Raw genomic sequence first — 18,121 nt, 5'->3', positions numbered from 1 at the left:
ACTTTAAAAAAAATTGCCGTTCATCGGGTGTAAATAAGCCTGGGCATGTGCAAATTACCGTGTCTTTTTACACAATCTATGATCTATGAACAATAGAAAGGGAGATGTATGGAGTGGCTGTGCCAGACCTAAGGTGTCGTCATGGCGTCATTTTATTTACATTCTTAGTAGTTTTTTGCACTTCTATATAAATATAAAAGGTAAATAAAGGTGTTTTGGAAAAAATGGGGGTGTCAATTCATTTGGCACTACAACTTCAACTTGTATGAGGATGCATCCCTTTGTGCATAAGTCCGTGAAATCTCACGAAATTCTCACTTAATGCATCGACATGTATACTATCAAGATCGGAATTATGATGGATATGTGAAATTATGTCCCTACCCTCTCCCTCACACAAATCAAATCAAAAGATGGTCCCTGTCTAGCCTTTGACTTATATCCATAGCCGTAAACATGCTAGAAAAAAGAAAATCATGAGGACGGGGCGTCGACCCGTTGGCTGGGCAGCTGAGGTTGCTGCCAGCTCACCCGAGTTCGAGTCCTGACACGGACGCGCGGTGCTCATGGAGTTTCTCCTATAAAGAAAAGCCAACGAGGATTAGCCCTTGGGTTGGTCTCATTTTTTAAAAAGAAAATCATAAAATACGCTCTTAACATGGTAGCAAAAAGAAAATCATAAAACACGCCCTTAACATGCTAGCAAAAAGAAAATCATAAAAACACGCCCTTATCCATAAAAGAACCATACTTGCTGCTAGACCATCAATTCGGCTAATGAAATGTTATATAACACATATTTTGTTGTCGAAAAGACGATGATATCATGCGAGGGCCTTTTGTACCGAAGGGATGGAGTACATATTGTGAAAGCAATTCTTTTTGCGAATAAATTCTTGCATTACTTGGAGTTTAAATGTGGCAATCTCGTTCTATAAGTTCCATGGCCTCATCTGGTCCAGAGCGTAGCCAAACCATAGTCCGGCGATACACCCTATCAAAATTAGCCAAGGCATGACTAACATTATTACAGCTTCGTTTAACTTTTCATACAGCCCATCATATTGGCGCTTAAATTTACAAATTGAAAAGCTACCACACAGATGCCACATGTACGTACATTTGGAGAAGGGTATTAAATTGTAGAACATGTGATCACGCAAGCTCAGATCAGGGGAAGACAATCCCCTTGGTCTCTGTCCTTTTAGTAAACCGAAGTGTAAGCCACGAGGCTGATTAAGTATCGACTTCTCCTCCGTCTCACGCATCTACTTCTCCTGCATCCACCCCCGTTGTATCATTATTTTTTCATGAGGGAATCCCCGTTGTACACTACTCCTTTTGTTACTATAAACTGGTCTAACCTTTTTTTCTAAATTCATAGTATAATTTAGTGTCTTTGTTCACTCATTTCAGTCACTATGCAATCCATATTAAAATATCTAAAACATCTTATATCTATGGCCGCGGCGTGTGCGGTAATGCCCAAAGAATTTGTTGAAATAAGTCTCGCAGTATATAAATTAATGACAGCATCAGCAGCAGAAATTCTTGAAAAGGGAAGGAGAAAAAAAGACAGCATCAGCAGAAAATTTCCGTGCTCCTAACAGAGTTATCCCAGGGGCGTTTCCGTCATTTCCAAATAAAGAGGCGAAAAAAAATAAAGCGAGGCGTTGAAAAGGGCAGCGAGGTGAGCGCGATGATGACGAAATCTAGAGAGAGAGGGAGGTGCACCACTAGGGCAGCACTAACGTTGGGTTGCTTTGGAGTCGTGTGCATCACCCTCCTTTCTCTCTCTCCATCTCTCTCTCTCTCTCTGCCCCGGGCCGCGGACTTTCTCTCTCTCTCTCCCCGTCGTCGTCCCTCCCACCGAGTCATCCCATCCCACCACGCACCGAACGAAACAGGGGAGACGCCCGTAAAAAAGTATCGATTTCCTCGCGGAGGCATGGAAAAGTCGGAGTTTTTATGCCTGCGGGGGTGCTACTAGTAGTAGTAGTAGTCGGCTCGTGGTGGTGGTGGTGGTGGACCGGTGGCGCTGCGAATCCGAGGGAGTAGAAAGGCGCTCCTCTCCTCTCCTCCGTTTCGCGAGTCAGAGAGAGAGGGAGAGGGAGAGGGAGAGTCAGAGAAAGGTTCTAGTCAGAGAGAGAGAGAGAGGTTGGGAGGGAAGAAGGAGGCGGCGGCGGCGATCCCGTCTCTGAGTCTCTGCCCGTCGGGCCTGCTGCTCTCTCCGGCCGGCCGGCCAGCGGCACGGCGCGACCTCGTGCGCGGTGCGTCTCTCTCTCTCCCCCTTTACCCCCTCTTCATTCCTTCTCATGATTCTTCCCCTTTTGGTAATTTTGAAGATTTGGCATGGATCCGCGCCGCTGTGTGGTTTTCGTACGGGATTTTTCCCCTCCCAGCAATTTGTATTTCGTCGTGTAGCCGTATCTGTGACTCTGTATGAGTTACTTCTTATTTGCCCCCTTGTGGTGTTCGTTCGGCGAGTTTAACCGAACTAATTTTGGGCTTTAGGGATCTTCTTATAGTTACTCTTTTTCTTTGTGCGTGTTGGATGGGTTAACTTGCTGCCTTTCGGCTAGCTGCCGCATAGATTTTGATTAGTTTCTTGTGCAGAATCTGCTCCAGTTTTTTATATATAAGTGTGTTGATTAGTTTACTGCGCTGCCTGATTCATCAGGCCATGTGATTTTTGTGAAAAAGAAAAAGAAATCAGGGCATGTGATGCTTCCATGTTGTTTCAGGATTCTTTCCCCAATTTCTGGAACTGTTTGTTTTTGTCTTCCGCTGAATGGTGGGTTGCGGTCAATCTCTTTGAATGTCTTGGCATTTCAGGGGGAATGTTTAGGTAGACTTTGTAGCACACAAGTAAGATGGCTTGGTTTTTCCTCTCTTGCACATTTGAATTATACACTTGGTGGCTACAGTAAATTCCTAATTCTAAATGGTACTATTGCTCAAGCACATGCTGTGAAATATTAATGTAACAAAGCAAGATCATTATGATCCATAGCTTTTTTTTCTTGACAAATGATGTGATCTTGTCATGAACTAGGCTGGGGTACCTGAAAGCTTTAGGCTGCTCATTACTTGGTCAAGGGAGATGATAGATGTGAGGCAAATTAATTGGATCCGTATCTAGTTAACTAGGCTGATCTGGAAAGTTGCTGTTGTACCATCTTGTAGTAGCTTCTTAGGTTTATGATGATATTTCTGTGGTGATGGAGATGCAGACTCTTGCTGCTTTTATTGCTTATGGGAGCGACAGACTAAGTTGACATGCTGCTTTATAACATGCAGGCTGTCATGAAAAGATACATTTGGTAGGCAAAGTTCATTCAGCATGGGTTCAGGAAATCTGGTGATGAAGAAGGTGGTGAAGCCCAGCTCTTTCGACCTCGACATACAACTTGATAAAAGTTGGACGGAGGATGTTACTTGCCCGATCTGTCTTGATTTCCCGCACAACGCGGTCTTGCTGAGGTGCACATCTTATGAGAAGGGTTGCCGGCCGTTCGTATGCGACACCGACAAGTCCCGTTCGAACTGCCTCGAGCGGTTTAAGAGTGCCCATGGGCAGCCGGTGAATGTGAAGGTCTCGGCCGTTAACATCGCTCCCCGTGACAGCATCCATTTCATCTCGTCAAACACAAACAACCACCCGGCTTGCCCGTTGTGTAGAGGCGATGTCATCGGGTGGGCTGTCATCGGCGAGGCACGGCAGCACCTTAACCAGAAGAAAAGATGCTGCGAAGAGAGCTGCTGCTCGTATGTTGGCAACTTCCATGAGCTTCAGAAGCACACCCAGCAGAAGCATCCGAATTCCCGCCCTTCGGAGATCGACCCTGCTCGCCGAGTCGACTGGGAGAATTTCCAGCAGTCGTCCGATATCATCGATGTCTTGAGCACGATACACGCGCAGGTGCCTAACAGCATAGTTCTGGGAGACTATGTCATCGAGTATGGGGACGATGATGCTGGAGACGACTATGAAGTGCTCCACAGGGTCAGGGGAAACTGGTGGACGTCCTGTATTTTCTGCAAGTCGTTCGGGTCTTCGAGAGGCCGAAGAAGAGCAAGGACAAGGGAAAGGAGAAGTGGTGGAAGGAGGAGCGGCAACAGGTCTGGTCAGGAAAGCTTCACCATCGACGTTCCAACCAGAGCTGTTGACATAAGGGAAATCAGATTTGATGGAATAGATGATGAGTATCTTGTTACAGGGGCAATGCCTAGTGCAGCATCCAGGAGAATGGCCAGTCATTACAGGTGTGTGCATATACTTTGCTTCCCCTGTTTACTGTCATTTTTCTAAAAGGACCGCTTTCTGTCATTGGCATGTGGCTAACAGAATTACCCCTCTGAGTAGTATACCATTTTTATACTTTCAAGGATCAATAAGGTGCCACTTTAACCACTAGTAGATTTTATTGCCCTGAACAATGTCTTTATCCTTTGAAACTCAGCACAAGTGCACGCCACATTTCTAACTGTGAAAACAGTTATATTACTAGAAACTATAACAAATCCTAGCTGCTCATGTTTCACTTCGGCAGTCTCTGACACACCATTTTTTCTTTGTCAATCCAGGGATCCCAGGTATGTCCGCCGACGCGCACACGCCTAGGATCGCAATGCAGCAACAATCAGGAAGTTCAGAAGCATCCCAGCTCCACCGCCTGTTTCATTCCTTCTCCCCTTCTCTCTGCTATCCAAGCCCGTATTTCGTGTGCATAGACGATAGCAGCAGGCCTCCCCCGTTATTGTTCACAGGTCTCTACCATTTTTAGGTTCTTCATGTAAATACTTAGCCTTTACCTTATAGCAGTGTTGATCTCGGTTTCCGTCCGCGAAACCATTGTATGTGAAAAACAGCCGCCGCCACGGAAGGGATCTTCCGTGCGCGATAATTGTCGTAGAAAGGCTTTGGAATGGATTTCTCTTCCCTGTAGAAAGAAGGTTGTGTGACTGCTGGGTTTGTGCGCTGTGAACTTTCCTTCATTGTTCATCAGCAACAGGTCTTACCATCCATTTCAGGTTCTTCATGTAAATATATAACTTTTGCCACCTTATAGCACCGTCGGGTCTCGGTTCCGGTCCGCGGAACCACCTGTCTGTTCTTCGAAAAACACCGCCGCGAAGATCTTCGTGCGCGACAATCGGTGTGGAAATGTCCCGTGGTAATTGTTATGAAAAAACTGCTCCAACTTTTCTGTGAAAAGGAAGGTTTGTGTGGGTGTTTGGTTGTGTGCTGTGCTCCCCTTGTGCTGCTGGGCTTGTTGCCAAAGAAGAGGCTTCCGTGCTGGGATGTGTCTGAATGAATGCCACTTGTGTACGTACTGTATATCTATCTGACTGCGATTTGCGTGCGGGAGCGGACCTGCCGATGCCCGTCCTGATCCTGAACCTTGTGTGGTTGCTTCCGTCAACCGGTTTCCTGCGTGATTCCGGGTTGACTTGGACTTCCGTTGGGCCGCCGGCCAACGGGTTGAAGATGCGTTTGGAATCCTGTTTGTTTCGCGCTTTCTTTAGAAGATGCAACAGCTGATGATGCTCCGTTAACTTGCTTGCACGGCTTCATCATCGGCTATGGCCACGGAACCTTAGGTTTAGATAGTAATACTACTTGTCATGGTCGCATCAGCATCGGGAGGACTGTTATTTTTAGCAAACTATAAGGTTTGCGCTACGCAATACGGGCACGAGATATCTGGAAATTGCTGGGCCTTCAAGACATTTTTATTTATTTTTTTAAAACGAAGAAAAAAATTTGCCTCATCCATCAATTAAGGAGTTTATTACAGTTGCTTTTACAAAGAAAAGCGAAAAGAAAGATTACAAGGCCACTACTCTCCCGGCATGATTTGACCCAAGTGCTTTGCGCCCGCGGTTGCCCAAAAGGTTGGCTGGACGAAATCGTGGACTTGTGGCGAAACACCCGTGCATTTTCCCTCGCACCATATGCTCCAGGATATTAGCATAGTAAGGGAGGCCATCGCCTTCCGGTTCGGCATATTAGTAGCCGACATGTTGAGCCACCGGTCCTTGATGGAGCGCATCGTCATCCAGGAAGAGATGTCGAGGTAGTTGAGCTTGAGCCAACCCTTGATCATACCCCATAGTCTAATGGAGTACCGGCACTTGAAGAAGATGTGGTTCGCCGTTTCCATCATCTGTTTGCATAGTGGACAGAGGCCACAGTTCGGTCACCCTCTCCTCTCCAGTCTATCCGCCGTCCAGACGTAGTTTTGTATTGCCAGCCATGCATATGTTGACCGATCTGGATCCGTTGTTCTTGAAGAGCTGCTTCGCCGACAGAATAATAAATCACCGGTACTTGGGCAAAGTTGGATTGAAGGAGATGACTATCGTGGTTGCTTGGTATATTTGGTGGCAACGCGAGAGTTTGTAAAAAGGATGGCCGTGGCCCCTCCACCTCGGTCTGCTTTTGCTATTCAAGGTATGGCAACGAACTATGCGAGGGCCTTTTCAAAATCCGAACAACAAATAGTAACATGGTGCAGACCACCAAGACTTTCATATAAGCTGAACATCGATGCATCTTTTATTGAAAATGGAACAGGTGGAGCAGGTGCAGTGCTAAGTAATGCAATTGGCGAAGCTATTGCAGGGGCTTGCGGCCTCTAGATCGATTACTTGGGCAGCGACAGCGGAGGCAACAACGCTTCGGAAGGGCCTGTACATGATGGAAAAGTTGGGTTGTGTTCCGGTGATAGTTGAAACAGATTCTTTGGAACTTGTACAGGCTTTTGATGGGGTCATTCAGATTCTACATGTCCCCGCTGTGCTGCACCGGTGGAGGATGCTACCCCCTCCACTGCCCATTTGCAGTGCAAGTATTAGTAACACACACGGTCTTCAGATTGCATCCAGAATTGGGAACATCTCCATGCAACAGGAAAAGAACATGGTGGCACACACATCAGCTAGACATGCTTTTACTTCTAATTCTTGTGTTTTGAGGGTAATCCCCGTAGCTTTATTGTCCCGGCTGTAATGAATGATGCATCGTTATTCAACTTGAAATAATGTGCGCCATGATGGCATTCCCTATAAAAGAAAAAGATTTGCGCTACGCAATTCGACGCTAGTTGCCCAAGTAGCGAGGGTTCCTAAATGTTCACGCAAGCAACTGGCATCCAATCAGGAGCTGGAAACTGGAGTTTGTTAGAGCCGATGGGAGCTTGCATTCTTCCCAGAAATCAGATCCCAAAATGGCGTCATAAGGCCATTATTTATTCTGTAGAAAGATCCTTGTAAGCTCTGCAAATTACAATCTACAACAAATGTCGCGGGGAAGCAAAACTCTGCCTGTTTTCCATACAACCAGTCCTGATAACTTTTTAGCTACAATCAGAATTACAACTTACAAAGGTATAAACTGAAAAGTTTTTGTCAGCGGTATTAGTAAACAAACAATGTGAGAGGAGTAACCAAGCAGCTCGCGGAAAACATACAAGGTACAGAAAAGCAAAGCTCAACATAACCGGCGAGCGGGCGGTCGGAATTTCAGGACCAATTACAACATGTGTCACGACGGCAGTGCCACAGAAGTGTTGCACCGGAGACTCCAGGTATACGACGCCAGTCCCTTTTGTTTCCATATCAGAGTGCTGGAAACATCTGACGAGAACAACACACATTGAGGGTTATGGATGATGATTAGTTACCTTGTAGTAGACCAAACAGACAGCAGCAGCAAAAGCAGAGAGAACATGTTCCTACTTCATAGACAACGGGGGGCGACTCCGGGACATTGCGGGAGTAGCCGGCTTTGATCTACTTGAGACTAGCCTTCCAAGCATACACAACTAATCTGCCACAAGAGTACCTGTGAACTTTGCTGGAGACTTTCTGGTCTCATACTAATGAGCTCGCCAAAGAGAGCTCATGTATTTCAGTCAGCGTCCACTCTTCTCCAGTTTGTCCTCCAAGAACTATTGCCTTTGATCCTTCCATGACACACGTACTGTGTCCCCATGCAAACCTCGGAGGTCGCCCTGGAACGTTCAGTATTCTCCAGGTAGGTTTCTCTTCGGTCGGATCTAAGAGGTAGAGCTGTGAAGCGGAATGAAGACCTGCTACCGAACCACCAAATATCATAATTCTCCCTCCGGGAAGGCTCACGGCAACATGGTCAAGGCGAGGAGGCGGACCAACTCCAGCGGGGTTGCAGGCTCCAGGCATTCCGCTACCGGTGATGCACCGCCAGGACGGCGCAGCATCACTCAAGTCCATTGTGAACACATCACCAGACCTGAGTCGCAAAGGGCCGCTTTTGGCAAGGCCACCAAACATCAGGATTTTCCGGCCATCGTAGACAGAGAGCGAGTGCCCCAACCTAGAAGGCGGAGTCCAAGGTGCAGGTATCTCCCTCCAAACAGGCCTTTCCATTGTCACATCCAAAAGATGAGTATCACTGAGGAGCACACCAGAGTCGGCACAGCCACCAGAAACCACCAGCTTCGATCCATCCAGTGTGCAAGAGCTATGCCATGACCGTGGAACCGGTGGTGTAAGGCCAAAAATCTCACGCCATGTAGGATGTTTTGCATCCAAATCCAGAATAAACACATCATTGAGCAGGCCCTGGCCTCCACATCCACCAAACAGAACCAACAGCGATCCATTTAGGCATGACAGGGTATGGCCCCAGCGGCCAGGAGGAGCCAACCCCACATTGACGTGCCTCCACTCTGGCTTGCTCGCACTCAAATCCAGCACAAATGTATCATTCATCGGCTGTGCGTTAACACCTTCCCCACCAAACAGGACAACACGGTTTCCTACAGCACAAGCACTGAAGTTACAGCGAGATGGCTCCACTGAACCCCCGATCGTCAATTTCTTCCAGGTGACGGCTTCCAGTGTAGTCAACTCCCTCGCTAGCCGTCCCCATGCCAAACTTTTTGTGCCAGCCACATTCTCAAGAGCCCGAGTTGCGTCGTTGCCCCATGCATTCTGACAAACCATTCTCCAAAGGTGATCATTCTTTGTCATGTGATACAAACGTTTACATACAGAGTTTACAGATGCTATATCCCTAGGTGACAATCTTGATAGGATCTTCTGGCACAGTACCTCATCGCTCAGTTGGAAGAGATGAGAATACTCAGAGCAAAAGTTACCCTTCCCTGTTGGACTTGGCCGTAGAGTATTATCTGGTGTAATCCATACTGATCTCACAACTTCCTTTGCCATAGAGCCAGGCAAAGGCCCCAAATCAACATTACAATCGTTGAAGAACTGAATGCCCATATAATGTGTTATTGTTTCGTCATCTCCATATATGGGCTTTAGTTGCAGACTCGTCATAAATGGAGAACCATCTTTCCTAAAATTCAGCAGATCACCCTGGAACTCAGTTCCTTCTTCTAAGCATCTCTGAATCTCAGTAACTACTATAGCATCAACAAGGGGATGTCTCCTCTGAGCAAATGGTCCTCTGCATTGCAAAAACCGGCTGCAGAAAAAAATACCAAAACAATTGTCAATAACAGAGGTAAACTAAGCAAAGTAAAATGGCGAATGTAACATGTTCAACTAAGTTACATGATAACTCAAAATCGAAATCAAACATTGAGAAATTGACCAAATATAGTATTACATTAGCAAAGATGAAATGTATCTTGGTGTTGCTAGCAAGTTGATTAATAGCTCGACTATATGTTCTATTTCTTTTATTTCTGTCCATGATGGTATGATAAGTAATAACGTCAGCAAAACAAGTTATGCTCAGGAGCTCCTCACGACTTCACTATTTAAACACCCAAAAATGAGTTGTCTTAACTACTTTAGCCCCCATAACACTGAAGACCACCATTAGTTCAGCCACCTCTACCAAAGCTACCACTATTATCTTGCATAAACAACATAGGAGTGCATATGTGTATCCAGACAACTTCTAAACAGTTGTATCAGTAGAACAGTTTACAGCGCTGAACGATCTAATGGATTTTGTTTACCTTCCTCTAAAACATTTGATGTTCATCTAATCCTGCCTTGTGCACACACACACATTACTTGTAAAAAGAACTCTTGTATATCAGGCAGAGAGCCTTTAACCAAGTATTAGTTACTGTTTCAGCTTTTACATTGACGTTTCATTATTTAATTTATTCTAACAAGAGAAATATTTTTGGAACAGCATTATGATGTTTTGTCAAGTGAACACCGTTTCATGAACATATAGCCACATCTCTCAAACATCATCAACCACAAACTCTGATCATTTTCCTTTCTGCTCGGCTTTGTTAAATAATAATTAGACCTGATGCTAAATTGGTGATCCTTCTTACTGCTTCTCCACATAGCATAACATTCTCAAACCTAAGACAGTTGACTAGCTGAATATTTAATCTTAGACCACACTTTCAGCAAAAAAAACTGATAGAGTTAACTTTTTTCAAAATAGAAGGTCACCAGCCAGGGAAGTGCTACTAGAGGAAGGGCAAGTAAAATTAAAGGTAGTGTTAAAAACTAAGAGTTGATTATAGAATCCACAAATATTCTAGTTATTTCACACTATTTAAACTCAAAGAGGACTGACATCCTAATAAAAAGCAAACAGGTGTTCCATCCTAAATCAATTTCCAATGAATAATTAAGAGGAGCACAACACCTGAAGACAAAGATAACTCATCATAGAAGTGCAACCATATAGTAACTAACTGGTTAGTTTTTGTTGGAGGAGAAGAGCAGATAGACAGCTAACCAACCACATATCACTTTAATTGTTAGTATGATCTCTTTCTGATGCTTCTGATGCTTTAAGTAATTAACATTAACATCATGATTCCAGTTGATGGTTTTTCCGTGTCAACAAAGCCCTTAACTGGACTAAAATACTCTGGACTCCTAACTACGATATGGCTTCCTTTACTGTTCTCAGTGGGGAATTAGATGCATGTTCTCGGAGACTCAGAGTGGAGCTAGATATGTGTATCTCTTTCATCGAAATTCACCTAATATGAATCACTGAAAAATAAGTGTTCATGGGCCCAACTGCAGCACCCACAAACAAACGGTGACTCATGTCTCTCACTAACCATCTGCCTCATTTGACACTGATGGTATCAGCACCAAACAGAATATATATACTAGTATACACTAACTAATTTTGTAAAGCAAAATTGAACTACTAGTTCCTGCTCTTTATTCCACTAAATCACTTTCAATCCAATACCTAGAATTAGCAGCATGTACTCAGAGTCAGATCCCCCACAAAACGTAAACCAACACCACCCACACACCCACGGCGTGTCGCCAAAGCTCGAACTCGCCGCATGCCCGAACCATAACTAATACTCTGACTCCTAACTACAATATGGCTTCCTTCACTGTTCCCAGTGGGGAGGTAGATCTACATGCTCAGTCTGAAGCTAGATGTATGTATCTCCCTCATTGAAATCCATCAAATACAAAGCACTGAAAAGTAAGCGATCAGGGGCCCAATTGTAGGGCAAACAAACCGTGAGCTCGTCTCCCTCTATAACCATCTCCCAGATTTGACACAGATGGTGACGAATCACCAAACAGAATATATATACTAGTATCCGCCTAACTAATTTTGATTGCAAACAAATTGAACTACGAGTTCTGCTCTATGTTCCACTAAATTAGTTCCAATCCAGTAACCAGTATTATAGCAGTATGTACTCAGATCCCCCACAAAAAGCTAACCACCACCGCCCGCGCCATGGCGTGTGGCCGTCCAAAGTTTGAATTCGCCGCAAGCCCAACCCGTAATTACTCACAGAAGGCAAAATCAGCAGGCTGAAAGGCAGAGGGGGGCACTCACCAGTTCCTCGCGAGCACCTGAATAGTAAGTGTTCTACGGGCCCAATTGTAGCACAAACCGGTGGGATCGTCTCTCTCAATAACCATCTCCCTAATTTGACACTGATGGTGATGAATCGCCAAACAGAATATATATACTAGTATCCGCCTAACTAATTTTGATTGCAAACCAATTGAACTACTAGTTCCTGCTCTAAGTTCCACTAAGTCAGTTCCAATCCAGTAACTAGTATTATAGCAGCATGTACTCAGATCCCCCAAAAGCACCAACCAACGCCGCCCGCGCCATGACCGGCCGAAGCTCGAATTCGCAGCACGCCCAGACCGTAACTAGTCACGGAAGACAAAATCGGTGGGCTGAGAGGCAGGGGGGCACTCACCAGTTCCTGCCGAGCACCTCCTCGGCGTGGTACCCGGTGGCGTCCTCGAAGCCGCGGTTGACGTAGATGATGGGGAAGTCGGGCTCGAGCGCGTCGGACACGACGAGCCCGCAGGCGCCGCCGAGCACGCCCTCGATCGCCAGCGAGAACCCGCCGCCGCCCCGGCACCCATCCGCGCCCCACGGCCCGGTCCCCTCCTCCCCCTCCTCCTCCTCCTCGTCCTCCTCCCCGCTGCCGTCCGAGTCGCTGTCCCACTCCATGGCCCGCCGAGAGCCCCTACCTATCCCATGGCGCGCGCTCGCTAGGGTTGGCTCCTCTCTCGCTCGCTGCTCCTCCGCTGACGCCGCTGGGGAAAAGTGGGAGTTCGTTGGGGGATTCGATTTAAATAGCCGGATTTAATCTGGGGGAGGAGGGGGTGCGAGGAAGAAGACGAAGCAACGAGTGGACGGACGACGCGGGGGCGGGGGCGGGGGCGGGCGCGAGCAAGTGGAGGTCGACGAGAGGACGTGCGGGGTTTGGTTTGTGGGGGCGGGAGGGCGATCTCGGCCGTCCGTGGGAGGGATGGACGGCGGTGATGGGAGGCTGGGCCGGCGTGCGCTGGCCGGTGGTTCTCTGGCCACTCCCGCTGAGCTGAGCACAAGGGACGGGGACGGGGACAGGGTGGTGCGACCGGATGGCTGAGTGCTGGTCTTTTCTTTTAAAGGGCCTCCTGCTGTATCACACTCGCTCACTGTAATTCCATGAAATTGTACTAGTTGGTTTTATGTTTACACAAATTGTTTTATGATTTTTGTGTTTGTTGAGCTTTAGTGGTAAGTTTGGACCGAGGCGGAAGCAGCGGTGATGCGCGGTGGAGATGATGTGGTGGCGAGGATGAACATTCACGGTGCGGGGGTTAGAGGCCGCTGGTTGGGCTGGGCTGGAGGACGAATCACCGGAGGTTGAGCTGGCGGTTTACGAAGAGGATAAAAGTCGTTGGGTTCCAGACTCGTCCAAATTGATTGTGTTTGGCGTGTTTTCGGGCGACTATCGTATATGCAACCGCCTAGCACTATCCTCTGCCGTGCAAGACGTGAAATATCAAATGTGTCATCTTCTAAGTTACCGGCGTCACACAAAATGAAGCTCTCTCATGCATCGGGCCTGTAGGGGGTCTTGCGGGCCATGGCTGTAAGGCTCTAGGCGTTATTTTCCTCGTTTGGCTGGCTGGCCCACCTACCAGTTAATGCGTGGATTTATTTTTCCTAGGGCTTTTCGGTCCCACATGTTGTTGTGGTTGTGTTGGAAGGTGGATGAGTTCACGGAGTGGGTTGTGCTATGTGACGGCGAGGACAAAGGTGGAGGATGCACTGACAAAGTGGTAGTGCGGTAAGAGGCAATTTCTTAGGGTAGCCGACTCCCTCCGACCCCCGGGCCACCAAATTCCTACTCGTCTCATCTCCCCTTACACAACTGCTATGGCATCATCGGCCTGCACGCATACACATCCACTGTGCTTCTCTGCCACTCCTCTAAGAACAAGGGACATGGACATGGTAGTGCGACCGCATGGTTGAGTGTTTTTCTTAAATGGGCTTTGTTGTATCGTAGTCAACCGCAATTCGCGAAATCATAGTCCGGTTTTGTCATCACATATATGTATTGTTCGTGTTTTGTGGTCATCGAGCCAAATAGTCGGACAATATGTAGCGGAGGCAAGTCTAGACCGAGCCAAAGGCTGTGAAAGATTTGAAGTGGAGATGACATCAAGGATTAAGATTCGCAGGTGGGGTTAGGGGGTCTGAATTGAGACATCTACGTCGGAGAAGACGGCGAGGCGCTGCAGGGTTAGAAAGATGACCTAGGCTAGCGGTAAGATGGTGGCTACAGGAGGACAATGCATTGAGGCAATGTGGTAGCGGTGCTAGCCATGAATGGGAAGGGCGTTGGTTTGGCCTGATGGGAGAGCGGCTAGACATAAAACTCATGGTTGAGCAAGAAGATAAAAGTCATTGCATTTTAACTCATCCAAATTGATTGTGTTTAGATGCATTTCAAGACAACTATTGTATATGTGTAACATCCTAACATTATTTTTCGGTGTGGCAAAAATGTGAAACATATGGTACGTATTCTGCTTTTCAAATAAAGATAGAAGGCGTTTAATACTACACGATGTGGCAGCCCGGATGACTGAGACTACACATGATTTCACAAATGTTTTTTTAAATGGGACTACGGTGGGCTTATGCCTACCTAAACACTTTCATTCCAAGCCACAAGGGGTACCAAAGAAGTTCACAAGAAGATTTATGAGGAGAAAATGGAAAATAAAGGTTCCAAGAAAGTAACAACATCGTTTTAATATATTGTGATGTATTAACGTAAAATGGTCATGTGCTCTCCTTTTATTCCCACGACGCGGCACCTAACCCATGCAGGAGGTGTTCCAATGGATCATGAATTGGCTGGACGCATCTACGCCATCTACTTTCCTCTTTTTTTACGGTTAGCGAGCTGGTGTATATATTTTTTTTTATTGATTTCCTGCGGTGAGTGAACTGAAATTAGTCAGCCGGTGGCGTATGCAAACATGTTGACAGAGTTCAAAGCACACTTGGTTGGTCTAAAACTGAAAAGGTGGATAAAAGGGGTGTGGCTCTAGCGTTTCCTCCACTATGTCTTGTAGCTAGGGCGAACTTTCCTCTTCAGGCTTCACCGGGGAGCACGTGGATTTATCTCCCGTTTGCTTGTCGCTCCGGCGATCAGTGGCAGAAGGAGAATCGGTGTCTTTGCTCCGGTTAATAGTTTAGGTTAGAATTTTAATCCTCGTTGGTGCGGTGTTCAGGCGGATGACGGTGCTTCTTATTTGAATTTGTCCTCAAGGCTCTAGTTCTCCTCGAGTCCGTCCGTCTGGACGTAGTCGACGGAGTTCCAGTAGATTCCTGTCGTCTCTTTTGAGCAGTGAGGTTGGCGTTTCTGTATGACGAGATTTGATATTAGGTGCTTCAGATCTATTCAAGAGTTCAATGGCGACTGCAGTTCCAGGACGTTGGTTTTTAGAGGCATGTGCATGAAAACTTCCCGGCTATCATCGACAAGGTCAAGCCGGTTCTAATAGGGGAGCGGCGACAACGGTCGTCGACAACTCGTTCGACGGCGGTAGTGGTCGTTGGGTCCTCGAAATATCGGTGTAATTTTATATTTTCGATGAACTTTTATAATGGATCTGGATTCTTTAAAAAAACGAAACAGTGACAATGGGCGCTACCTACTTGGAAAATGACAACGTGTAAAATACGTTTATATGAACATTTAGCGAACTCCTTTAAAAAGTGTGTACTGGACAAAAAAGGAATTTACATTCTTTTTTTTTCAAAAAAACTACCTAAGTACATCAATTATATAGAATGCATACCTTTTTTATGGCTCGTGCATATTTCTGCAAGGTTTTTCTGCTAAGTTGGTGTACGGTTTTATTTCACATTTCAAAGCACGCCTACATTTTTTTTACATCATCATTGCCTATTGAAGTTTTTTAATTTTTTTTAAACGGAGGCAAAAGCTTTGCCTCATCTCATTAAAAAGAAGGGGTAACAAAGTCTGCAGAGGGTCATTACACCTCACACAAATGAAAAGAATACAGTCCTACTCTCGCGGCATCAAAGAACCCAAATGCTTCGCCCCTACGATAATCCAGAGCCTCGCCTCCACTTTAATAGCCTCGACTAACACTCTTGGCAACCTACATACATGCTCGAACACCCTCGCGTTTCTCTCTTTCCACACTTCCCAAGTAACAAGCATGATGAGTGATGAAATCGCCTTCCTCCTATGTCCACGCCTAAGGACCACTGCCGACCACCACTCTTTGACTATGGCGGGATCCCGTTCCAGGCCGCCACATCCAGTTCAGGGGCATCCACCCAAACTCTGATTGCATTCCAAATGCGGGCAGAGAACCTGCATTGGAAGAGAAGGTGAGTTGCGGTCTCTGGCTCCCTCTTGCAAAGTTGACACAAATTGCAGTTGGGCCACCCTCTTCTTTGCAGTCTGTCGGCCGTCCAAATTCTATCCTTGATAACTAGCCATGCAAAGAACTTGCACTTGGGCAGAGCCCAGTTCTTCCACACCATCGTGGTCATGTTGGGGGCGATCGCACCCTCGAATTGGGCCCTATAGGCCGAGGTCGAGGAATAGATACCGTCGGCGGTGAGGTTCCACTTGATATAATCGGGTAGGTCGTCCTATAGGTGTACCATAGTGAGCTTCCCCCAAAGGGCGCAGAACTGGTCAATGTGTTCCACCGAGAGACCTCCGGACATGTTGATCCATTGGATCCAATGATTTTCAAGCAAGGCTTCTCGCACGGACCTGTCCTTGTTGGCAGAGATCGCGAAAATGGTCGGTGCAATGTCCTTGGGCTTCGTTCCATCTACCCATGGGGAAAGCCAGAAAACGTGCCATCCTACCGTCGCCGACAGAGATTGTCGTGGCAGCATATGATAGATCTCTGTCAGTGGTGTCGCATGGGTTTCCGATGCCCACCCATGTCCTGTGCGGCTCCTTCCACTCATACCAGAGCCATCGCAGCCTCAGAGCCCGGGCATACATACGAATATCAAGGATACCCAGCCCACCAAGCCTCTTTGGTCTACACACGAGTTTCCAGCTGACTTTGCACTGGCCGCCGGAAACCTTATCCGAACCAGACCAGAGGAAAGCTCTCTCAATGCCCACAAAGTCGGAGATAGCACCCTCCGGAAGTTTGAGCGTCGTGGCATGGAAGGTGGCCAGGGAGGAAAGCACGGGCTTGACGAGCTCAGCCCTTCCCACAGTCGTGATGAGCCGTCCCTGCCAAGGTACTAGCTTCCCAGCAGCCTTGTCCACGAGGTGTTGAAGATCGACCTTCCGCAAACGATGGACCGAAAGAGGCAGCCCAAGGTATCTCAGTGGGAAGGCAGCGCGAGTAGCCGGGAAACACTCAAGGATGTCGTCAAGATTGAGGCCATCACAGCGAATAGGGGCCACCAAGCTTTTCTCCAAATTTGTCACAAGGCCGGTGACCTCACCAAAGCCCTCCAGCAGGGAGGTAAACTGTTGAACGTCCTCCTTGAAGGGAGCCACAAAGATTGCGGTGTCGTCTGCGTACAGGGAGGTGCACATGCGGGTGCTCCTCCCACCTATCTGGTGAAGCTTGCCCTTGCGTATGGCAGTGTCAAGGATGCTTTGGATGGGATCAATTGCTAGGACAAACATGAGAGGTGAGAACGGATCTCCCTGTCGAAGGCCCTTGCCATGCCAAATAGGCCCACCTGGAACACCGTTGATTTGAACTCTGGAGGATGAGGAGTGCAAAAGGAAAGCAACCATATCTCTGAATCTGGTTGGGAAACCTCGGCGACAGAGAAGCTCCAACAGATAGTCCTACCGCACGGAGTCAAAAGCCTTTTTGATGTCTAGTTTAAACAAGAGAGTAGGCTTCCTCAACCGGTGCATTCGCCTAGCCATGTTGCGCACGTACGTGAAGTTATCATGAATGCTTCTAGTCCTTATGAAGGCACTCTGGGAGCGGGAAATTAGCACATGCATGAAAGGAGCAAGGCGTGAAGTCATCATCTTCGCCACAATCTTAGCCACTGCGTGGATGAGGCTAATGGGCCTGAAATCCGAGATGTACTTCGCGCCATCTTTCTTGGGTATAAGCACTATATTAGCCGTGTTGACCCATTGGAAATGATCTCCGCGAAGGTTGGAGAAGCCGTTAACAACGGCCATCATGTCTTCCTACTAAAGTTTTTTATTGACTTCAAATGTTGCATCAAGGCAATACCGAAAAGAATTCACACATAGCCTCACCCACAAGAAATAAAAGCAACACATACTTTAAATATGAAATGCAGTCTCCCGCAAAAAAAATGTAATGCAGTCCCGATCAAAAGGAA

At 47.0% G+C, this 18,121-nt stretch overlaps 2 protein-coding genes across 3 annotated transcripts; one reads left to right on the top strand and one right to left on the bottom strand.

The window, feature by feature from the left end:
• The first annotated feature begins 1,754 nt into the window (after nucleotides 1-1,754).
• LOC119315283 lies at nucleotides 1,755-5,026 on the top strand. The gene is made up of 3 exons (XM_037589945.1): nucleotides 1,755-2,270; nucleotides 3,301-4,266; nucleotides 4,588-5,026. Exons 2-3 carry the CDS (start codon nucleotides 3,344-3,346, stop codon nucleotides 4,622-4,624), a joined length of 960 nt encoding a protein of 319 aa, XP_037445842.1. The 5' UTR covers nucleotides 1,755-2,270; nucleotides 3,301-3,343; the 3' UTR covers nucleotides 4,625-5,026.
• Nucleotides 5,027-7,233: 2,207 nt separating this feature from the next.
• LOC119315282 (putative adagio-like protein 2) lies at nucleotides 7,234-12,668 on the bottom strand. Of its 2 annotated transcripts, XR_005152665.1 has the most exons (3): nucleotides 12,198-12,668; nucleotides 7,744-9,481; nucleotides 7,234-7,641 (listed from the first exon to the last, which is right to left on the bottom strand). XR_005152665.1 is itself a non-coding variant. In XM_037589944.1 (2 exons), the coding sequence occupies exons 1-2, from the start codon at nucleotides 12,455-12,457 to the stop codon at nucleotides 7,879-7,881; spliced, it is 1,863 nt and encodes a 620-aa protein (XP_037445841.1). In that variant the 5' UTR covers nucleotides 12,458-12,668; the 3' UTR covers nucleotides 7,234-7,878. The 2 variants fall into 2 exon arrangements, 1 of the variants encoding a protein (XP_037445841.1); XM_037589944.1 differs by having other exon boundaries at nucleotides 7,234-9,481.
• Between the last annotated feature and the right edge of the window lie 5,453 nt (nucleotides 12,669-18,121).

This window comes from Triticum dicoccoides, chromosome 6A, assembly GCF_002162155.2.
Source record: "Triticum dicoccoides isolate Atlit2015 ecotype Zavitan chromosome 6A, WEW_v2.0, whole genome shotgun sequence".
NCBI classification, from domain to species: domain Eukaryota; kingdom Viridiplantae; phylum Streptophyta; class Magnoliopsida; order Poales; family Poaceae; genus Triticum; species Triticum dicoccoides.
This window is presented reverse-complemented; position numbering and strand designations above follow the sequence as displayed.